At 37.5% G+C, this 25,438-nt stretch overlaps 2 protein-coding genes across 2 annotated transcripts in view; one reads left to right on the top strand and one right to left on the bottom strand.

The window, feature by feature from the left end:
• Positions 1-7,845, bottom strand: part of LOC111503690 (probable cytochrome P450 4d14) — a 47,901-nt gene extending 40,056 nt beyond the window's left edge. Inside the window, exon 1 of the mRNA XM_023158052.2 lies at positions 7,651-7,845. Within this exon, the coding sequence (XP_023013820.2) occupies positions 7,651-7,807 (157 nt within the window). The 5' untranslated portion in view covers positions 7,808-7,845. The remainder of the gene's footprint in view (positions 1-7,650) is intronic.
• Zasp67 (Z band alternatively spliced PDZ-motif protein 67) overlaps positions 1-25,438 on the top strand; it is a 141,636-nt gene that overhangs the window by 39,384 nt on the left and 76,814 nt on the right. The gene's annotated exons all lie outside the window — the stretch shown is intronic.

The following is a 25,438-nucleotide window of genomic DNA, read 5'->3' as shown; positions in this document are numbered from 1 at the left end:
TTAACGTACAGATCCAGAGGGGTCCGACCCGTGATTAATTCCATTGCCGCGGTTCGTGTTGTTCTCATGGTTCCTGTGATGTTTAAACAAGCCATTCGCTGTATCTGATACAATTTTCAGGTGACCGTTGCTTGTAGAACTGTCAGTTCCAATGCAATGGCGTTAACATATGTTTAATTATTGCAGTTTAGATCCAGGTGACCACACGGGGTGAAAGACCCCATGCGCGTCCCACTGCTCTTTTTGCTCTACTCTGTGGGTGAGAGTTCCATGTTAGTTTTCTGTCGAGGATAGTACCAAGGTATTTCACCTCTTCAAAGAAGTTTAGTTTGCTTTTGAAGATTTCGGGAGTTTTTAAGCCCGATAAACTCGTTTTCCTGGTGAAAAGGACCATCTCAGTCTTCATGTTTCTATCAATTTGAGCCCATCCTACGCTCTATCGCACAGTGTGTTCACAAATTTGCCAGTCTGCAAGATAACTATGTCATCTGCATATGTGTAGAATCTATTATTGTTGAGGTGATTAATCAAGGTATCTGTTACATTTCCAGTAGGACTGTACTCCAACATTGCTCATAAGCCACGTATGCTCTTTTTGCGTTACTCTGTAGATTGGAGTTCCATGTTAGTACCAAGGTATTTTATCTCTTCAGTGAAGTTCAGTTTGCTTTTGGAGATTTCGGGAGGTTTTAAGCCCGTTAAACTCCTTCTTCTGGTGAAAAGGACCATCTCAGTCTTCTTGGAATTGATCGACAGTGAGTGTTCCTTACACCATATTTCTATTAATTTTAGCCCATCCTGCGCTCTATCGCACAGTGTGTTTACAAATTTGCCAGTCTGCAAGATAACTATGTCATCTGCGTATGCAATTGTGTAGAATCCATTTTTGTTGAGGTGATTATTCAGGGTATCCAGAACTATGTTCCAGAGAAGGGGTGATAAGACCCCTCCCTGTGGACATCTCCTCATGACCAGTCCTTCCACTGTGATGTCTTCTACATTTATACTTATTGCTCTACTAGAGAGCATCTTAAGTATCCATGCTCCTACTACCAGAAGTACATTCCTGGAGTGTAGTTGCTGGGTAATTGTTGGAAAGGTTGTTTCATCAAACGCTCCCTCGATATCTATGAATATACCCAGGGTGGATTCTTTGTTGTTCAATGATCTCTCGATTCTGCCAACCACATGGTGAAGGGCCGAATCAGTAGACCTTCCCGTAGTATATGCATGCTGATTTGGATGAAGTGGCTTGTGAACTAGTACTCTTATGTACACTTATGTACCGCTCACATAGCCTCTTCATGGTTTTTAAGAAAAACGATGTGAGACTAATTGATCCGCGCTACACGTCCAAAGGAAAAGAAGAGAAACACCAGTGAAGATCAACCCCAAGGCACTGTCTATCTGCCATACATAGAAGTTGTCACCAACCGAATGGGGAAAATTCTAGAGGGAGAAAACTAACACCATCTTCAAACCAACTAAAAAAATATCAGAGTATTTGAGATCAGCAAAAGAAGCATTGGTACCCGCCTAGTCGAGCACAAGCGGAGTTGCCGATTGGGACAAACCGAGAAGTCTGCAGTCTCTGAACATGCACTGTTCGACGGGGAACACAAGATTCTGTTCGAATATACCAAGAGGCTAGCAACTTCGAATCATTTTTCAACAAAAATGCATTTAGAAGCCATAGAAATACACAAACACCAAAAGAACTTCAACAGAAAGGAAGAGAGAACATATCTACCAAAGATCTGGCACACAGCTTTGAAAAGCGCCAAAACGAAGCCAAGTCAACCAAATTGTGCGTGAAGTACTCGCGAACCCGCCATTACAGACAGTGCGCAAAAAATCAGCACTATTAATGATACGGCAGAAATGGGAGCTTCAGTTTCAGTTGACATGTCAAGAAGAGTACTTCCATCACGTCACTGAAGATGACTGCTGCAAAACACGGAAACCAACCAAAACATTGATAATCCAGTCATTTTAGGTATTTTAAACCTCAATCCGCGGAAAAATTCCTACTGAGCGGTATACACCTTCATTATGGCGTTTTAATGAAGATGTGGAAAATTGACATTGATATCGTGCCGGCTAAAAAAGTTATAAGAGTCAAAATGTCACAAAAATCAGTTTTTCGTGAATATCTCGCGACCTATAGCTCGGAGGTCAATAAAAGCCAGTATAAAAATTATTCCTCATACGATTATCTACAAAAAATGTCTGTTGTATATTTTTGTAAAGCCAACCGTTTTCTGACTAGAGCGTTGAGAAAGTGAGTAGAATGCACTCACATAGGGTATTGTATACCCTTACATATAAGGAGTCAACTCTATTGCTTTTTATCAATGTATTTGAGTTTTCTCAAAACTTCTAACTTCTACTCGGGCGTTTTGTGACAAATATACTTATATTATAGAAGTTTCGAAACACAAACTTACAAATACTGCAGCTTTGCTAAACTAAGAAGACAAAGCACAGCTGTGAAATTTCAATTATCACCACCCACTTATTCAGCAGCTCAACAGCATATTTATCGAGTCTATTATCAAATACAAACCTGGCCAGGAAAAGAAATTGATCCAGAACAGTGGGGTTGGGAGTTGAAAAATAATATATTACAACCAATAAAGACTTTATTGCTACCAGCACCCGATAAACTAAACACAATCTTTTGTAATTGTACAAAAGGTTGTGGCGGTAAATGTGGATGTAAAAAAGTTGGATTGAGATGTTCTAAAGCTTGTGGACATTGTCGTGGTCAGTCATGCTTAAACGCAGAGTCCACTAGTGAAGAAATTGATGAAGATGTTGATTTAAATACAGCAATAAGTCCACTCGATGTTTCGTCAGCAACTTTTAATGAGGATATCGACGACGAATTAATATAAAAGAAAATTATATAAAAATTTTTTTCCCTATTTTTCAATGTACAAATGAAACCATGCCACGGGGGAATCCATGTGAAAAAACACCCCTTACATTCTACCTCAAAGGTGATGCGGAAACGAGTGCATCATCATAATGTAGTCGCTTTCTCAGCGCTCTAGTCCGAAAACGGTTGACTTTACAGAAAAACGCAAGAGACATTTTTGTAGATAATCGTATGAGAAATAATTTTTATAATGACCTTCATTGACCTCCGAGCCATAGGTCACGAGATATTCCCGAAAAACTGATGTTCGTGACATTTTGACTCTTATAACTTTTTTAGCCGGCACAATATCAATATCAATTTTTCACATCTTCATTGAAACGCCACTATGAAGGTGTATACCAAAATTCAGCTCGATAGGAATTTTTCCGCAGATAAAACTTTAAATGACTGGACTATGACGCCAGCCTACATTTTTATACTCTGTATATTCCTGCATATTTTAGTAGACCTTAAAATTATCTTTCCAAAAATGTAGCACACTTGATGTTTTGCTGGAGTCACCTTTGAAATACAGAGCTTTTAGGTTGTTTCATGTAGACTTTGAAACGCACACTTTGATCAAGTAGGATTTGGATGACGCGGCGATAAAACTGAGAGAAATTGTTCAGTAGTAGCTATCAAATGTTGAGAAAGCTTTCCACAGCAGTAATTACAACACGTAGTTTCAATAAAACTGACAACAATTCATAGTATATTCACTACTAATAAATGAAACTTCAACAATAATAAAAATGATAAAGAGCAAACAATGAAATATATTTCTTCAGAGAAGGTGTTCGAAATTTCTACCAGCTTCTCCTACGCACAGACGACACCTTTTCTGAACGTTTTTTTGCCGATTAGTTCAATAGGAGTGAGAAAAACGAAACTTTGCATCACTTCCGCTTTCACTTCGTATTTAGAATTGGTCGGAAATTTGGAAATGAGATCTTTCAACCTTCCCCAAAGGTAAAAGTCCATAGGCGTTACGTCCGGTGACCTGGTCACGGTGCTTAGAAGTTATAATAATTGGGTAAAAATGGCGTTTATGTGGAAAAAACTTCCTGAGAACGTTTTTCCAAATGGATTCATCTCCAGCGATTCAAATCCAATGTGCACAGACACCGCTCTAAGAGCGCCTTAAAGATGTTCCTGTACTGTTCGTGTTTTGTCCTTATAAAAAAAACAAAGATAAGTCAGCAGAAAAGCTACCAAACTTCTATCCTGGTATTTAAGCGATAGAACCCAGGCAATACTGTATGGTGGAAAAGTTTCGAAATTTTTAAAAATTGGTGAAGGAGTACCACAAGGGTCAGTATTGGGTCCCCTACCCTTCAGTCTATATACTTGCAATTTTCGTAAGTCCTTCCTATCATGCACGTAGCACTATTAGGCTGATGATACACAATTATATTTGTCATTCAAACGTGAAGAATACTCTCAGGCTATTAGTGCTTTGAATTTTGATCTATATAATCTCGAGCAATTTTGTAATAATCATTGCCTAAAACTGAATTCAAATAAAACTGTTGCAAAGAATTTACTGCAAACCACTTTGCTAGCATTCAGATTGGAGGTGGGCCTTTAACACTTTCTAATATAGTTAAAAATCTGGGTTTGTGGATTAACGAGGATATGAGATTTTCTTATCATATCAGTACAAGTATACAAAAAGCATTCTGTAATCTCAAACTGATTCATCAAAATAGACAGTTACTTAATAAAAGGAATAAAAGTTTACTATGTGACTCTTTAGTGTTATCCAGGTTAAATTACTGCGATGTTATTTACGCTCCTTGTATAAACTCCATTGATATCAAACGAATCCAAAAGCTCCAAAATAGTTGCTTGAGGTTAATCTATAAATACGATAGGATTTCATACACATTGAAAATAAACAAATGGCTTGATATGAGTGATCGAAAGTTCCTTCACTCTGCCTGCTTCTTTTACAAAGTTTTAAAATACCGAAACCCCCCTATTTGTACTATAAGATAAAATTTCGCTCAGATGTGCATAATATTAACATTAGACGAAAAAGTTTGCTTTCTCCCCCAATGTTTCACACATAATTTTACAGACGTTCATTCACCCATCACATCACCAAATGTATGAATAAAATACCACTAGAGTTGAAAGAACTCTCGTTATCGACTTTCCGGACGCATATCATCAAATTTCTCGATAGATAGTAAGTTATATTTTTTCCCACTCTTCATCTTCAGTGCGATCTGGGAATTATTAATTAGTTCGATCTGAGAATTATTAATATACCATTCACAATGTTTAAAAAACAAATATGTATGTTTCTTTGACTAATCTTTATCTTCAATTTGAACTGTGACTTATTTAGTAATTTAGCGATGGCAATGTTTATATTCCCTGTAACGTAGGTGCATTTGAAAGTAATCACTGTTTTTTTGTGTTTGTTCTGATTTGCCATTTAATAGTCTGTTTTGGGTTAGGTGGAAGAACAGATGTCAGTCTGTACCTTCGGGTGCCGATTGCCATACTGAATCTCGCCCATTTACTTTTTTTTCAGTTCGCATGTATGAATATAACTGTAAATTAATAAAATACCTTCATTAGAGGATCTGCAGCAAATTTGGAATACTGCAGGTAAGTTGGAATACCGTGGATACCTAATTATTATAAGTGCCATCTGTGTTTTCTTCTTGTAAACGTATCGTCACACGCCATACGGAGCTGATGAGCTCTAAAAACCGACCGCCATCTTGACATTCCGGCTGCCAGCTTCGTAGAAGCGTCAAATTTCAAACTTTTTTCGGTAAGAAAGCGATCATTGATAATCATTTACTATGATACATAAAATCTTTATTGTATTTAATTAAACTAATAAGTGACCTTTTTAATTGATGGTTTTACTTTTATTTTGTTAATATTTCTGAAATTAAAAATGTGATATGAAATTTTAGGTTAGGATGTCATGTTGTTAATTTGGAATATCGAAAGTGAATATTATTTGGGATATTCCATCTGTGATTATTGTGACTGATTATTACTTGATAATAATGTTAGTGTAAGCTATTTTGTCATAAAAATTATGACCAAGAGAACTGAAAAATATAAAACTAACAAAAATAAGAAATTTATTAGATAGTAAGGAAAAGTGTAAGCAGTCAAATGAAAAAATGTGATCATAATTTGGAATAATATATTCCAAATTATCTGCACCATAAGTCAAATGAAGCTTTTGGAGTTTATTAGGCTGATTAAAATTTTGATAATGTTCTTAATTTCCGTTTTGTTTTATTCTTTCTGTTATTAAAGTTTAATAATTTTCCAACCATTTGATGTATTTTTTATTGGGCTAAATTTTCTTCTCTACTTATTCCCAAAAAACAAATCAGTATTTCAAATTTGCTGCAGTTCCTCTATTATTATTATTATTATCAATAATATCGAATTCGCAACGCAAGAAGAACTCTCTCATGAGTTCCGGCAGACATCATAGACGGACGCTGAAGTGAGCCTCTATTGAGTAGAGTGTCTTTTGTTGTCTTCCTAGGCTCAACAGTACAGTCCTCCTCCTGAAGCCCCACCACCCATACCTATCCTCCTTCCTTACCTCCCCGGACTCCCATGCACATGTGGAACAGATAAATTAAACATTTTATTAATAAATTTTCATTACTTTTATAACCCGAATAGAAAAATAAAGATTTCACTTTTGTTTTTTTTTAGGTTAATGCGACTGTCTAGAGAACAGGGGAGCCGGGTTCGAATCCCGGTCCGGTCACATTTTTTTAATTTAGTTTTTCATTCATATTTCTGCATACTGCAAATTCAACATTCCGCTGAACTCTCTGTGTATCTTGTCTATCAAACATATTGTTCAAACAACTCAAATAATTATCTCGCCTCAAATTGATTTTATTTACAAATAATATAAATAAACGAAAATCGATCGCCGTCTTGGTCGCTGGTGCAAGCCCCAGGCTGAACGATCGATTTTCACTTGCTATCGTCCAAGCCGTGTTAGGAAACACACGTTAAAAGGTAAGACCTCGTTAGCTCTTAGCTCGCACGAATTCGACTTCTGAGGGTTGTCGTTCGTGGGGGTGCGATAGCTGGTTAACGGATAACTCCAAAAAAGCATAATAAGATCGGAGCAGACAGTATATTTTCTTACGAATTTCGTTCTATCTCAATGAAGAAACGAGTAATGGCGATAAAGACATCCAGAAAAGGATTGCTTTAAGAGAATCAACCTCACACTGCTTCACTGAAATCCGAGCCATTTGGGCTCTAGCTCTAATAGATGTTATGATGAAGCTGGCCGGTGATACCAGCATCATTTTTTCAAAGCATTTCACGATTTTGTGATGTATTTTAAGGCATACAAGCATATTTAATTCATGTGACATGTGGCTTCAAATTTCTAGGTACATTGAAGCAGCTACCCTTCTATTTGACCCTCTCTGCTATATATTCGTTCAACTGAATTAGTTGATAGTAAATAAATTTTTACACGAATTCACGTATGTTTCGATCTATGATCTTTTGGAATGACCATTATATTTACTATTATATTTACTGGAGGACTAGAAACTTTGCAAAAATAGTATTATCGAAAGATATCATTCAAATCACTATATATTGAAGAAGCTACTGTGTTAGCGAATCATGTCGTGATATATTTTTCAAATAAAGTTAGTGAAGATCAAATCGTGAGGTGTACTTTATAAAATTATCGAAAGATGTACCTTCGGTTCCTCCAAACTCCAGTGCGTTTCCTACAAGAGGCCATCCTGGAATGTGCGTCACCCAGTTCAATTTTTGTTTAATGGACAGAAGGTTGTACCATCTATAGCCCAGGACGGCTACAATAACAGCGAATATTGTCCCCAGAACAAAGCTCATGTTCACCGATCACTCACAAACTGACTATTTTAATTTGGAAATAATGTTTCATAATCTCGATGAACAATCATCTTACAGGTCCGGCTGTAGGAATTTTCAGTGAATACACGTATAGATCTTCCACTGCGTACACGTGTAGATCTTTCACTGCATCTTTCAAAATAATGAATATTTCTAAATGTTTCTTTTTCGGATTATTACAAACAGGTAGGAGTTATATCTATATATATATATATCTATATATATATATATATATATATATATATATATATATATATATATATATCTATATATATATATATATATATAAACAGGGTGTCAATTTGAAATCTCCCCACCCCCAAATAATATGAGGAATCAAAAAAACAGGTCAATTTTATAGTCGAGAGGGACACTTTCAAGGAATATTTCTAGCCCTCGTGGTTTTACCCCCAAGAAGGGGTAGATGTTACCCTTAGAATCTTAAAGGGGAAGGGGTGTCTAGTGGCACATCACTTTGACTGGCGTTCAATTCTGCTTCCACTGGTACCCTGACATTTTGTTTTTTGATGAGCAGTTTCCGAAAAATAGCGTTCTAAACTTACACATGTAATTAGACTTTGCCTTATTTGCATTATTGAATTGACTCCTTTTAATAAAAATAGTTAGAAGAGTAGGTGGCACCATTCTAACCCTTGAATGACAGGAATAAATGTATTAAGTGTGGGATTTATTATTTGTTGGTTATTGTCTTTTTACAAAATAAAATTTGATTTGCCAGAAAGACATTTCACACATAAAATATACTCACGCTCATATTAGTAACTGTTCGAAATGTCGTCCATTTTGCTCTAAACAGTATTAAAGTCTGTTTTCGAACTCCCCTGTAACACTAGGAAAAAACGTCACTAGGAATTACTGGCATGCTCCTGTAATTCGTCTTTTAAGTATAAGTTTAATATCAGAAGGTTGTGTTTTATGAACAACGAATTCAAGATGCCCCTAGAGAAAGAAATCTAAAGATATTAAATCCGGTTATCTCGGAGGCCATTCAACTGCTCCACTTCTGCCAATCCATCTATCCGGAAATGTCTCGTTTAACTACTTTCGGACGGGAAGAAAATAATAAGTTAGAAAATAATAAGTTGGAGTACCGTCCTACTGGAAATGTAACAGATACCTTGATTAATCACCTCAACAATAATAGATTCTACACATATGCAGATGACATAGTTATCTTGCAGACTGGCAAATTTGTGAACACACTGTGCGATAGAGCGTAGGATGGGCTCAAATTGATAGAAACATGAAGACTGAGATGGTCCTTTTCACCAGGAAAACGAGTTTATCGGGCTTAAAAACTCCCGAAATCTTCAATAGCAAACTAAACTTCTTTGAAGAGGTGAAATACCTTGGTACTATCCTCGACAGAAAACTAACATGGAACTCTCACCCACAGAGTAGAGCAAAAAGAGCAGTGGGACGCGCATGGGGTCTTTCACCCCGTGTGGTCACCTGGATCTACACTGCAATAATAAGACCTAAGTTAACGTAGGGAGCCATTACATGGGGACCGAAAGTTCTACAAACAAAGGCCATCCAAATACAGTGACTGGCTTGTTTAAACATCACAGGAGCCATGAGAACAACACCAACCGCGGCAATGGAATTGATTACGGGTCTGGCCCCTCTGGACCTGTACGTTAGGGAGGTTGCGTTAATGGCCGTGGTACGATTGCGCACGGCTGGTCGAAGTAGGAATGGGCCAATTAAGGCTGGGCCTATGGCGGGAAGCGCTTACTGCACAACCTCTGCTGCAGGCTACCAGTGATGCAACTGAACCCAGGTTTGTGTTTGATAAACCCTACAAAATACAAAGAAAATAGAATATTAAGTCAGATGCTACAAATACAATACGCATATATATACAGGCGGCTCAAAAACCAAAGAAGGTTCAGGATGTGGAGTGTACTCCAAATCAATAAGTCTAAGTATTAAGTGGGGAATGGAAAAAAATACCAGCGTGGTCCAAACAGAACTGGCTGGTATCTCAATCACCACAAAATAAATAACCACGAAAGGAAATTCTGGCAAAAACATAACAATCTGCACTGACAGCAGAGAAGCCCTATTAGCATTCAACAGACAAAGTGTAACCTCAGGGCTAGTACTAGAGTGTCACCAAGATTGAGCCAATGCCTCGGTAGATAATAACATTATCCTGAGGTGAGTTAAAGGACACGACAGGAGTAAAAGTAATCGCATTGCCTACTCTTTAGCCAAGGAAGCGGCTGGACTAAGAATTTTAGGACCCAGTGGCACCTACGGCCTGATGACAATTGCGGAACTAACTAAACATCACACCAATGCTCAATGCCTAAAGAGATGGGATGGAATCAAAGGATGCAATCTTGCGAGGATAACCCTTGGCGACCCTGGGAAGCTGGCACCGAAGAAATATCTGGCGATGACCAGGAAAAGTCTACGCTTAACAGTAGGATTTCTGACTGGCCACTGTCAACTAAGGAAACACCTCAATAATATGGGGCTCTATGCAGGATGTGTGAACAGGAATATGAGACTGTCAGGCATGTCCTGTGCGAGTGCCCGTAGACGATAGTGTATGTTCGGCGAGTCTTGGCCTACATTTGCCGATATAAAGAAGATGTCTCCCAGTGATCTGTCCACCTTCCTGGAAAGTACAGGATGGACGATGACCTAGGGTTACATGTGGCCTAAGTGCTGTGAGCTTATACTCACTCTCCCTACTCTACAGATACAGATACAGATCCTCCTGCAGAGGATCATTACCTTCTGCATTCATATGAGTTTCTAGCTCGTGAGTTATAAGAGGATCGATAGTCTCTCCAAGCATTTCAAGGTACGGATTGCCATTCAAGTTTTCTTTCAGAAATAATGGACCAATAATGGCATTTTCAAGAATACCAGCCCAACAGAATATTAGAGATGGTATTGACTCGCTGAGACATGATTTCACAAAACTCTATTCTTCTATCATAATCATCCTCGTAAAGCTCTTGAACAATCTGCATTTTATATGGATCAAATTTATGCATTTATAATGATTCTTTTACAGTCTCGCGTGATATTTCCGTCTGTTCTGATACTGATTTCACAGAGATCGTAGGCTCTGCAGCAAATGTTCCCAAAACTTCAATTTGTGCTGCTTCATTTAGTACTCTAGGGTTATTTTATTTTTTATTTGTCACTGAACCACTTTCGTAAAACTCATTCAGCAAATAAAGCACATGCCGGTGACTTAAATTACAATTTGGATGTCTCTCGATAAAAAGATAAGCCGCACTTCGTGCGCACTTTCCAACTTCTCCATAAATTACAATCATTTCAATTCTATCTTGATGCATGTAAACCATTTTTACAGTATTATACACTTATTAAAGTAATTAAAGTAAGCCCAACCGGTACAACTGCATGCACAATACTACCTAATACCACATCGTTCAAACTTGCGAACCAAATTTTTGCCTGAAATCAGAAACTTTTTACAGCAGAAGTAGCAAAAATGGACGGCTATTTGTACACTTCTGTACTCCTGATAAAGGGTTGGAACGGTACCACCTAATATTCTCACCAGTTATGGTCAAACCATGCATCTCAGTATAGGCGTACTAATATTTACTTCTGTTAGATCAAAACGCTATTCCCCTTCCCATTTAAGGTTCTGAGGGTAACATCTACCCCTCCTAGGAGATTGAACCACGAGGGCTACAGATAGTCTCCCTTGACTATAAAATCAACCAACCTGTTACTCCGATTCCCCATATTGTTTACTGAAAGGAAGATATTACGAATGGGAAGTTTTCAAATTGACACCCTGTATATATATATATATATATATATATATATATATGCACCGCGCTGATGAGGCCAATAGCCAGAAACACGTGTCCGCGGTTTGCCCCCCTTTTTGGAGTGTTATGTCCACTAATTGTTTCTTTTTTGATTTGTATATCATACACACTCGATAAAATCTTCTTTGTCTATATTTATATCCTGGACCCGGATGTCACGCAGGTAGCTATAGCTGCCTACGTGGTCATGTTAGATGTAGCCTGGGAATTCTAGGTCTTCTAACTGGAACCACAAATGTGCGGTTGGCTCCTGTTGTTGACTTCGTGCATATGTGTTGTTTCCTGCTTTCGGCAAACAAGTGTTACCCACGTTTACACTTGGCTGCACCGCGCTGATGAGGCCGATAGCCAGAAACACGTGTCCGCGGTTTGCCCCCCCTTTTTGGAGTGTTATGTCCACTAATTGTTTCTTTTTTGATTTGTATATCATACACACTCGATAAAATCTTCTTTGTCTATATATATACATATATATATATATATATATATATATATATATATATATATATATATATATATATATATATATATATATATATATATATATATATATAATATATATTATATATATATATATATAATATATATATATTATATATATATTATATATATATATATATATATATATATATATATCTCAACGATGATTTGCATTTATTACAATGACTCGAAATAAAACTTGATATCTAATTCTGTGATGAATATTGAACTCTGAAATTGCTGTAAATAAATAATACTATCACGATCATTGTAATGTGCGACGAATGAATGATATAAAATTTCGAACTGAGGATTTAGTTAAATCATTAAATAATTTCCAAATTCATTATTTGAATTATTGATTTGAAAATGAAAAAAAACTTCGTTGCAAATATTATTTTTCCTCTCTTGACAATATATTTGTAGTAATACATTCCAATACATTTTTTCTTTTTCATGCATATTTCATATGATCTTCCCAGAAATGTCACTTTCACGTTAATTCAACCAAATAAGGATAAGTAGGTATTTGAGGTGTTATAATGGTGATATTTTGTGAATTCATTAATAATAGTTATTTATTATACAAGGGAAAAAGTATTAGATTTTAGCTCGAGGTCGAAGCAGAGGGAGACAAAAAACCGAGAGCTAAAATCTAATTTTTTCCCGTGTATAATACTCAATTTTTTTCTGTGACGGAAAAACCACGATTCAATATTGAAAAATGTAATTTCTACCTTTGCATATATATATATATATATATATATATATATATATATATATCCGTGAAAAAAGTACTCACTTTCACGGTCACGGAGACCGGTGAAAAAAGTAATTTCATGAAAAGTGACATTTTGTTACCTGTCATCAGAGATAAAATGTCAAACTTTTTTCCCGTCACAGAAAAAAATATATTGCTGCTTCTTCGTTTTCAAAAAATCATCTAATTAGCCAATAAAATCAATTATGATCTAACAAACTCTACTCACAGTTATTTAGAACCATCATAAATATTATTGAAATAAATACCAATGTCGATATGTGGAAAATTTTCGGAAATTAATATTGTCGACAATTTGGCTTTTGACAATATGTACTCTAACGAAAATAATCATTCTGTAACGTATGAAAAATCTACAACAAAAATTGTCATGGAATGAAAGGATTTTCGTGATCATTAAGGGACTGTAAAACTGCGAAAATAATATTCCAAATCGACAACAACGATTGATTAGTCCGATAATATAATCAATCAAACTCATGTCAAGGAAAAATTTTTGAGAGGTGCTTAATGTTATCGGATCAATTTGACAAAAGTTCGTAGTACAAATTTTGATATGATAACGCTAATAATATATAGATACGTATATCGCTGTGAAAAGTATTACCTAACGAACGAACTATTTAGGAAGTGACAGCAAAGTGGCTAACTTTCACTTCTACTGCTGCACTCCTCTTATGAAATATGTGAAAGGAATAGTTGATTTTTGATTGAAATCAATTCAAACGCAATTGAGTTCCCACCATAAGATTTCCACTCTTCAGTTTACGGAACCGAAACATACGTTTCTCTATATAAAATCGTCTGCAAGATATGTAATACTAATCTAAATTCAGATCAAGATCTTCAGATGATCTGGTGCTGCAGGTTTATCCGGGTTTTTCTGCAGCTGAAAAAGCAAATGCGTCAATGGAGTCAATGAAGTCGACCCGGAGCGTCAATTAATTTTTGTTGTTTCATAATTTCATGATTTGTATCATTGACTTTTTAAAATAACTATACATAATAGTTTTTTTAGTGCTAAAACGAGGTGAGTGGTAATAAAATGGCATCTTTAAATTGTACATTCCAACAAATATATTGATAGTTTGAAGTATATTACTTATGTTACCTACTTTATTAATTGTAACAATAACCATTCTTGGAACAAGCTCTTTGAAATGGTCGTTTAATGAAAAGTACCTGTCTATTTTTACCAACCTTATTTAAAATCTTCAAATGATTACCACTTTCATCTCCGCAAAATAACAAAGAAAAGATGATTTGCAGATGTTGAATTGGTACAAATGTTAATTGGATCTACTTCTATGCTTTCTCATTCTTTTTGGAAAGTTATTGTTTTGGATGAATCTGCCATTTATTATTTGTTTTGTAAGCTATATCCAATTCATTTTTTTTCAAACGAGTGTTAACATTGAAGGGTTCACTAACGTGCGAAATAAGGAGTGACAAGGTCTCACCTATTAAGGGTGAGATTATTAAAATCGATCGTCCGGCCATCAGGCTCGAACTACCGTTCCACATAGCAGATGACTGGATGAGTAGAAGGAAACACTCACGATAAACGACGGGTTACCGTCCCTCTGTTCTGTGCTACGTTCGGTAATAATAATAATTATCAGATCGAGTGGCGTGAAGTCGGAAACTGAGGGGTTTATCATGGCTTGCCAGGATGGTGTCTTCAACACCTTAGTCTACCACAGTCGCGTGATGGGTATACAGGTTCCTGACACAGGGTGCAGGCGCCCGAGACCCTAATGCACTTGCTATTAGCATGTTCAGCATATGCGGTCTCGGCTTATATCCATCGATATAACGCGGCCCTAAGAGTGCTATATTACCATCTACGGCACTCTTAAGATATTGACGAGACACCGGTGTCTCCATACGCTCCGGATGATATTGAATCCGTTGTGTGGAACGAGAAGTAGCGAATTTATTGGAACTATTCGGTCCCCACCCACAGGCTCATACCAGCTAATAAGCCTGATGTAGTCCTTCCCGACCACCAGAGCGAAACGATATTTGTCGTGGAGTGTTTAGCTCCTGGCGAGACGAATATCGTCAGAAAAGAGAAGGAAAAACGGATAAAATATCGAAATTTTCTCTCCGAACTCCGCATGCCCTATCCAGATCACTCTGTCAAGATGGTTGTTCTGATTATTGGAGTCCTTGGTGGAATGATGCCTTCTCTACTCTCGAATCTCAAAATCATACCGGCTTGCCGCACTAAGGCAGAAATCTTAGCCGGACAGATGCAGAATGCTGTCATTTTTGGCTCACTGCGCTTGCTAGTGGCACATGATTCTCGGACCTAATAATCACTTACCCCACGGTGTAGGGAGTGGTCGTTGGTTGATAATGCTGGCGCGCCCTCCTTAATGTATCAGGGCTTCGGGGGATAGGGCCTGACCAGCGCAAACTACGGTTAAAAAAAATAATAATGGTGATAATGATATTAATCACTTCCCTACTGCCGCAACAAAAGGACAGACCAATGCATGAGGTCTTCTCCAACAACATCGAAGACCTAAGCTTATCAAAACGCCTGACCTTCACTTTTCTCAGGTTGAGTGGGCTGAAGTCGGAAACTGAGGGGTTCATCATGGCTTGCCAGGATGGTGTCTTCAACACCTAAGTCTACCGCAGTCACATGATTGGTCTTGAGATTCCTGACACAAGGTGCAGTGCCTACCACGAGAAACCTGAGACCCAATGGACTTGTCAGCATGTCCAGCATATGCGGTTTCAGCCTATATCTATCGGCATAACGTGGCCCTGAAAGTTCTTCATTACTACCTTCGGCACTTTTACAGCATTGACGAGACACTGTTGTTACCCTGCGCTCCGGAAGATATTTGAAAAAAAATCTGTTTAAAATCTGTTTTTCCGTTAACCAGCTGTCGCACTCCTACGAATGACAACCCTCAGAAGTCGAAACTTGTGCGAGCTAAGGATTAACGAGGTCTCACCTTTTAACGTGTGATTCCTAACACGGGTTGGACGATAGCAAGTGAAGATCGATCGTTCAGACTAGGACTTGAACCACCGACCAACACGGCAGTCAATTCGAGTGAGTGAATAAATCACCCACGCCGAACTTATTTGAACTATTCATTTCGCACCCTCAGACTCATGCAAGCTAATGAGCCTGATGTAGTTTCTCTCAATCATCAGCACAAGACGATATTTGTACTGGAATTTTCAGCTCCTGGCTAGACGAATAAAATTAGCAGTCTTTTTCAGCCGTATCAGTATTCGACATTTAAAATGGTGTGGAAACGTAACTGACCACTCCGACACGTAACAATGAATTTCAGCCGATTCCAGTTAAATCTGATTGCCCAGCGTGGTGATCATGCTTTGATCACTCATCTATCATTTTTTGGGTTGCTTTTTTTGTTGGATGGATTCGATGCTTCACATGTAACGGATTCCATCATTCTTCAAGAAATTGTAATAAGTAGCTTTCCTGTCCACTGTGTGGTGACAATCACGAAGTTAAAGCATGCAAATCGCAAATACGTAAATGCACCAACAGTGTTGAACTGGCGAGGAAAAATCTTTCAACAGATCATGCAGTGTGGGAAAAGAAAAAATGTACTGCTTACCAAACTGCAAGAGAAAAATTCAAAAATAATGTGCTTGGCTGTCTGTAGCAATCACCCTCATCTCATTTGTTTTAAAAATCTGTTTTGAAATCTTTTTTAATCTGTTTCACCGTCAATCAGCTGTCGTCCCCATACGAACGACAACTTTCAGAAGTTGAGAAACTTGTGCGAGCTAAGGACTAACGAGGTCTTGTCTTTCAACGTGTGATTCCTAACACGGTTGCAAAATCATCCCAGCTTCCACCAGATAAATTCTCGCGAGAAAAATATCTGGTCGAGGCGGGAATCGAACCAACGGCCTTCCGATCGTGAGTCGGGCCCACTACCACCGCGGCCAATTCCACATGAGGCTTTAGATCTGTCTGCGACCTCCCATGATTCTACCCTACGAAATGAGAACTACACAACATTTTATTATCAAAATACCCGTGGTCTGCGATGTGAAACACCTCAATTTTTCAACTCAATTTCGATGACTGGATTCCCGATTGTTGCACTGACAGAAACTTGGTTGGACCAATCGTTCAGAAATGAAGAGTTATTCCTAACTGCTATGAGGTATATCGCTGTGATAGAAAATTCTCTGAATGCAATTGCTCAAAAGGTGGAGGAGCTCTTATTAATAATAATAATAAATTAATTTATCGACAGCAGAAATGACATGATACAATATGGTGAAAAACAAAATACAAATTTGTCAATAGGATGCAAGATTGAACATAGTTCATTCTTCCTCTTGAAGATAAAAAAGATGAAAAACAAAAAAAAATAACAAAGGACCTAAAATTGTAATTGTAATTGTGATAGCGAATACAACATTCAATTCGAATAAAAAGGGGAGATGAGGCGGGTATCGATACAAACATAAGAATACCACCAATATTTTAGCTATGGCCTACAAGAGCCAATGTGTCGTAGAATATATTCGGGTATTATTGTTTTTTTCAACAATAATACCTGGTTTTTTGACCGTTTGTGGCATGAGAGTTTGCTGGCCAAATTTCGATGATATGGCTTGTTGGAGCATTTTTGTGTATGGCTCTCCAGATTCCTGAAAGAACATTCTCTGCAAGTGACCGTCGATGGTTTACTATCAACGCCGGTGTTTCTCAGGGATTCATATTTTCTTCAACTCTCTTTTTATTGTATATCAACGAATTGCTCTGCTGACGACAGCACACATGTTTCTTCATTCCATTTGGATTCCAGGGCATTGGCTGCTGATGCACATCTTCACCGGCAGCAGAAGGTTCATCCCTACTGTAGTCCAACAACTGTTTGGTATCAAGCACCAAGGGTGAATGAACGCCTTGGAGTGAGTCAATCCTGGAAAATTCTGCCAGAAGTCCACAAATCTTCTTGCCATCCAGGTGTTTAATCTTTGTTTGGCAAAGCCAAAAGCGATACCAATGATAGGTTCTGGTCCGATGAAGGTGCTTGCAGCACACTCTTCTGCAAGTGAGTCATCAGCCTCATTGCCTACCAGGCCAGTATGGCTAGGAATTCAGAACAGAGACAATCTGTTGAGTCTTCCTATAGAGGTTAGTCGTTTTTGGCAATTTGCTATCGATTCAGACGTTGCTCTGTAGGAGCCAAGAGCTTCCAAGGCCGCTTGAGTGTCCGAGAATATTTTTATTGACTTTTGTATGAGGTTGGATTCTTCCAATCCCTTCGCACACAATTCAATGGCTTGAAATACAGTCGCATAGGTTTCTAGGCAGGTTGATATCTCTGTCCTAGGTCTGCGACTGAAAACACCTGCACCAGAACCGGAAGGTGTTTTTGATCCATCTGTGAACCAACAACTATCTGCTCTTAATATTTCCTTCTCCGGATGATCCAGTCCTCTCTACTGGGGAACAGTACTTCATAAGATAGTTCGTAGTTGACAGTTGGAGGCATCAAGTCAGAGGTCATTTCCAGAATGCTGTGACTTCCAGTGTCAACCAACAGTCTGCTGCACTCTGCATTAAATTGAATTGTGCAATTGGCAATGTGCACAAGTCTGTATGCAATCCATCTAGCCCCTCTCGCCAGAAAAATGTGGAGAAAAGGATCTCCATGGCCGCTGATGGCCGGATAAGCCTGTCTCTGTAAGCCATAGATCTTCGCCTGATCCGTTTTCTGTAGATCCATCGGCCACCAAGCAATTGCACCATAAGTGATCATTGGTCTGAGGATCATTACATAAATCCAATGGATTTGTTTGGGATCTCAACCCAAGTTTCACCACAAATCCTTCGACATGTCCATAGGGACAGACTTTTTCCAAGTGTGCGTTCCAGATGAGTGTTTTATCATAGACAATGCCAAGATTATTCCACCTCCGTTCCAAATGGAATGATCTCACCATTGAGGAAAACTGACGTTAGATCGTCTAATTTTCTCCTCCTGGTGAAGGGGATCATCAAAATTTTGCTGGGGTTGACAGACATCTGCTCCCTCAGGCACCAACTGTGAACAACGTCCATCGTTATTTGGAGGATATTACAAGCTTTCCTTTCCGATGTGGACCTTGCCAAGATGACAAAGTCATCTGCATAAGCTTGCAGACCTACTTTTCTTCTGTAGAGGGCATCAAGAAGACTATCCATCAGGAGCGATCACAGAAGGGGAGATAGTACTCCATCTTTCGAGGGCAGCCTCTGGTGACCCTGAACCTGATGGCCTCGCTTCGAAGAGTCGTAGTTGCATTTCCTAGCCAGAGACGATCCCATAGATTCAGAAAGTGCATTGTCAAATGCTCCTTCAATATCGAGAAATACAGCAACCGCAATCTCCTTGTTGTCAAGGGATTGGGAGATTTTCTCTACAAGATTGTTTAATGCTAAATATCTCGATTTGCCGGTTGTTCAGGCGAGATGCATGATGTGTCCGTATAGTATCCTCTCAAGTCCTTTCAACAGGAAGGATGTAAGGTTGATTGGTCGTACCGTTTTAGGGTGTGGGTCTTCCCGTACCACTTAAGATATATAGGTATACCAACCTTTCTGCCAATCAACTAGGTGATATATAATTCCACGCCAGATTAGCTCTATACAATTTTACGAGAATAAGTAAAATTATTTCCCGTCCATTTTGACGGAAATATACCATCCTCTCCAGAAGATGTGAATGGCCGAAACGACTTTATACCCCACTCAACTGCCGATGCTGTGATAACCTTCTTGACGAACTCCCAATCGTTTTTATTTGGGCGTTTAGCGCCTTCGGAGATGAGAGGTCTGTTGTTATCAACAGTCAGATTTTCAGGAAAGTGGTTTCCTGTCGAAAGCTCTAATGTTTCTTTACCAGAAGTCGTGTTGAAATGTACTAAGTATGAACACAAAACAGACAAACTTCAGCACCAAAAAATCACTAATTTTATATTGTTTGATTTTCGTTCAATTGATGAACCTAAAATTATTATAAATATTTCAATTATTTCGGTCTTTACTTTTGTCGTGTGTGACACCGAGCTCAAAAAGTTCGCCATCACTGCTCTAGACCATAGAATCTGGTTTCAAAAATATATCTTAATATATATCTAATAAACAACTATCAACAACAAACGAATATCAAATAATCAACTTTTTCCTATAAAATGTTTAACGAAGAATGATTCGTTTTCGAAATACAGATTGTTGAAATTTTTCAAAACATGGTAGGTTTTTGTCATGAGTTTTTTGCAATTTTAGTTATTTTCATCAAATATTTTATAGGAAAAAAGTTGTTCATTTTAACGAGATCCACCACATACTTAGTTTTTGTAATGTTCTCAGCAACTTTCCTAAGCGCCCTAGGAGCTAACTACTATGCATCGATATAGAAAATTGTAAATATCTCGAAAACGATAACCTCCAGCGTTGTTGAGGAAATGTACCTTTTTTACTTGGAAAAGGTGTGAGAATTAGGTTTTTTCATGGAAGGTACCAAAAGTTTACTGTCAAAAAAGTTAGGGTAATTTGAAATAAATAATGACAGCGTACGCATAGCCCTCTAGATGTTATATGAAAATTAATAAGAAATTATGATTTCCCACGTCAAAAAACCCCGGGTACCGAATTTCGTGCAAATAACTTATTTTTTGCAAGAGTTATTTTCAAAAAGCGAATAAAAAAATTCAATTTCAACATCCCGTATCTCCGAAACGAAGCATTTTCGGACACAAGTTCATATAGACTTTTTTTCTTAAAATTGTCTCAGGAATACGTAACTTGAATATTTTAACGTACTTATGTTACACCCTGTATATAAAAACACATTTGAAAGTCTATAACATTATTCACACTTAGAAAGTTCAGAACCAATTATATTATTTACATGCAGTATCTGTAATGCGCCAACATTATCAACCAACTACCACTCCCCACTTCGTGGGGTAACTGATCATTGGGTCCGAGAATCATGTGCCCTGAGCAAGCGCAGTGAGCAAAGAATGACAGCCTTCTGCATCTGTCCGGCTGAGATTTCTGCCTTACTGCGGCAAGCCGGTATGATTTCAAGATTCGAGTGTAGAGAGGGCATCATTCCACCAAGGACTCCAATAATTACAACGACCATCTTGACAGAGTGGTCTGGATAGAGTCTGCAGCACTTCTCGTCTGCCACAACGGATTCCATATGCCCTGGAGTCCTACGCTCCGGAGGATATCGAATTATTATTATTATATCGGTGTCTCTACGACCATGTTTGAATTCAGCAAACCAACGTTCAATTGTTGTTTCAGATGGAGCAGAGTCCTTATAACACTTTTCGACCCATTGCTTCGCTTGCACGGTATTTTTTCCTATCAAGGAGCAGTGTAAAATTGAAACACGAAATTGTTTTTGATCCATTGTTTTGAAAATAACAAAAGTAGTGTCACTCTTAGCACAATAACTCAAAAACTTATGAGTAGAAAATCATTAAATTTCAACAGCTTTCTTTTGAAAGTTAGTACTAATTGAAAAAGCGGCGAATGCAATAAGACTAGTGCTATTATCTATTATCTATGTGTTAAACCCGAGACAAATGGGCCCAGAATTGCACATTTGAACATTTCTGTTGTTCTTGTACTGCAATTAGAATGCAAAATAAGTTAGATATACCTGTTCCTGATAAAATGTCCATATCAAATACTGCCGTCTCAGCCTCTTTCGAAAAACTCGAGGGAAGTGAAAATTATATCGACTGGAAGTACGCCATGGAAATTCATTTCATCAATGGCGAACTGTTGGAATATGTAGATGGAACAAAAGATGACAAAGGAGCCGGTTTTGAAGGTAAAAGTAAACGAGCACTTGCATTCATAGTGTCTGGTGTGAAAACTCTTATCTACACTGAACTATGGGAATTGAAAACAGGCAAAGAAGTGTGGGATCGCTTTGAACCCAAAGGATTTTCAAGAGTTGCTGCTTTAATCGAACAATTGGTAATGATAGAGTACAATGACTGCAGAGGCATGGATGATTACCTTTCTAAAAAAGTAAAGTTAGCTCAACAACTTAAATCAATCGACCACGAAATGAAAGATGGTGTCTTAGCTGCACTTATCTTTGTAAGTCTACCGGATTATTACAAACCGTTATTCATGGCTTTGGAAAATTGTGGTGCTCAACTTACAACAGACTTGGTAAAAGAACATCTTTCTGCAGAAGCACTCAAATTTAAAAACAGCAAGAAAGAACCCGCCTTCCTAATGAAGAAAGGACCAGTTAAAAAAATGTTCAAGGGAAAATGTTACATCTGTCATAGAGTATGTCATCTGTCATATGATAGGGTCAGCCATAACTTATTGATAAAAAAATTATCTGCCATTGGTTTCTCCGGTAACATTCTAGATTGGATAAGCAGTTATCTAATTGGACGCTCTCAATCACTTAGAGTGAATAGTACAGTTTCAGAGCCTCTTTTCGTAAAATCAGGTGTACCACGGGGATCACATTGTGGCCCTTTTTTGTTCTGCCTTTTTATTAATGACATTAGCTCAAATATCACTAATTCAAAAATCTTGTTATTTGCCGATGACCTGAAAATTTTTAAGGTTTTAGAAAGTGTCCATGATGCTAATCTTCTTCAGAGTGATATAAACTCCATTTCTGATTGGTGTGAAGCAAACTATCTTTATCTCAACACAAAGAAATGCTACTCATTGATGTTCAGTAAGTCTCGATCACCAATCAAATTTAAATACTTTTTGAATGATGAAATGTTGGAATGTAAAGAAGAGTGTAAGGATTTGGGAATATTGTTAGATGCCAAGCTTTGTTCCAACAACCATGTGAATTCTGTTTCTGTGAGAGCTCTAAAAATGCTCGGCTTTATTGTGAAATCATCAACCAATCTTTCTCCATTCACAACCAAATTATTATATTGCTCACCAAAGTATTATATTGCTCACCATCATCTGGAGTCCCTAATACCATAAGTATAAACAACAATTAGAAAATGTGCAAAATAAATTTCTAAGGACCATGGCATACAAACTAGGGTTGGTTATAGGTGAATACAGTTACAGTGAAGTGATGAGTATATTATCTCTGTCGAGTCTTGAGGATAGAAGAACAACTGCGACATTGGTTTATCTATTCAAAATTATATCTGGTCTCATTGATTGTCCGGAAATGTTATCTCTTATCAACTTCAACGTTCCACAGAGGTCCACTAGACAAAAAAAGCTATTTTTTACACCATATCACTCAACCAACTATGGTTACCATTCTCCTTTATCTGAAATGTTGAGACTGGGAAATAACTACTGTGATAAAGTCAATTTTTTCTGTGATAATCAAAATACTTTTAAAAAACAAGTCTCTCGCTCATTAGTCATATAAATGTATTTTATTAGTTAATACTGTCATTGTTTTTATTGTCTTTTGTTACACACATAAAGGTATTTATAATAATTAGTATAGTATAGTATAAGCTTTTATTGTTACACAATTTATTGTAAACAAATATTGGGGTTCACCCGTAAATAAATAAATAAATAAAAATAAAAGACTGTAGATACTCGAAAAGAAGTGAAAAGACGAATGTAGCTCACATTGATGAATCCGGTTTGATTATACATTCTTTAGTCCTTGGTATTGAAAATCTCAACCCAAATGACTGGTAAATTGATTCAGGAACGTCTGTTCACGTTACTGGCAGAAAAGATTGGCTCAAAAACCTAAAAGCAGTTGAAAATCAAGATACAATAGTCACTGCATCTGGAGAGAAGTTTGATATAGAAGAAATTGGTGAAACTACTGTTCTTTTGAATGTCAATGGATGAAGTCAAAACTCCAATCCGTGACATAAGATATGCACCTGGACTTAAATTCAATTTAATTCCATGCCGACAGTTAGGAAGAAAAGGATCAAAAACTACCTTTGAGAATGACATATGTCAAATATCAAACATTTCTACAAGAAATGTGAAGAAAAGTGGGCTTTATAAATTGGATTGCATACACCAACGTGAAGAAATAATCTGTTATACACAATCACAAAAATGTTTGTCTTATGATATTTGGCACCGAAGACTAGGACATTTGAGTGCTGGTGGTATGAATTTACTACAAGATGGATTTGCCAAAGGTCTCTGTTTTGATAAATGTCACAGTGAAAAATTTGTGTGACAGTTGTATCCAAGGAAAACAAACTAGAAAACCATTTCCGAAAGGTAAGGCTATAAGAGCCAGTAGAAAATTGGAACTCATCCATTCGGATATTTGCGGACCGATGCCAGAAAAATCAATTTGGAAAAAAATATACTTTATCACATTTACTGATGATTTTACCCGAAAAACATTCGTTTATTTCCTGATTAACAAAAATGAGGTGTTGAAAAAATTTAAAGAATTTTCAGCAAAGGTTGAAACAAGTACGGATAATAAAATCGCCACTATTAGAACTGATAATGGAACTGAGTATGTAAACCAAAATTTTCAAGAATATTTACGCCAAAAAGGTATTCAACATCAAACAACAGTTGAATACACGCCAGAACAAAATGGTGTAGCGGAGAGGATAAACAGAACTCTAGTTGAAAAGGCCCGTTCAATGTTCCAAATTTTGTTTTTTGATTTTTTTTCAGATTATTACTGTAGATTATTACTACGAATTCAAATTGAACCAAAGCGCTGCCGAAACAGCCCGAAAAACTGACCAGGCATTTGGCAATGATAGTATTAATGAATGCAGTGTTTGACGTGGGTTTGCGAAATTTCGTTCCGGAGATTTTAGCCTCGATGAGGAGCCCCGAAGTGGTTAATCAACAGTAATCCGGGACGAGGATTTGAGTACTTTGGTGGATACTGACCCATCACAAACAATGCGTATAATACGTATTGGAAAGGTCAAAGAGCTCGAAAAGTGGGTGCCCCACGCTTCGAGTTCTGTTCTTCTTCGTGATAAGTGGACCATCTACGTTAACAGAAGACATTCAAGATAGTGATTGGACTATAAGCCACCCAAGTACTTCCCAAAGGCGAAAACCCTCTAAAAAAAGATTATGGTTACTGTATGATGACCAGCAATCATGACCAGGCATAAACGGCCTTCGTCGACTTCATCGAATCCCGATCACACCATTTTTATGTCGACGGTATTAATAGAGTTGTGTTACGTTGGCAAACGTCCACCGATCTATGGATGGGTATCCACCGAGATATAACAGTTTGAAGTGGACTCTTAAACACGGACAAAACTTTTGAAACAACTTGAAACTTACAAGTTATAATCATCAATGAATTGGACTAATCTATTTCTGCTCTCATTTGTCACTCATTTTCCCTTATTCATAAAATAGTTGTTCGTAGAATAACTACGAGTATGTAGAAAATACTATTCGACTGTGGTGATGAAATAGGTAAATTTCCGTGCACAATCTTTCAGGGTTTCCATGTTTATATATTAAGAAACCTCTTCAATGATTCAGTA

Source organism: Leptinotarsa decemlineata, unplaced genomic scaffold (assembly GCF_025532065.1).
Source record: "Leptinotarsa decemlineata unplaced genomic scaffold, Ldec_3_MD MMD2_tig00000882_RagTag_RagTag, whole genome shotgun sequence".
Classification (NCBI taxonomy): Eukaryota; Metazoa; Arthropoda; class Insecta; order Coleoptera; family Chrysomelidae; genus Leptinotarsa; species Leptinotarsa decemlineata.
This window is presented reverse-complemented; position numbering and strand designations above follow the sequence as displayed.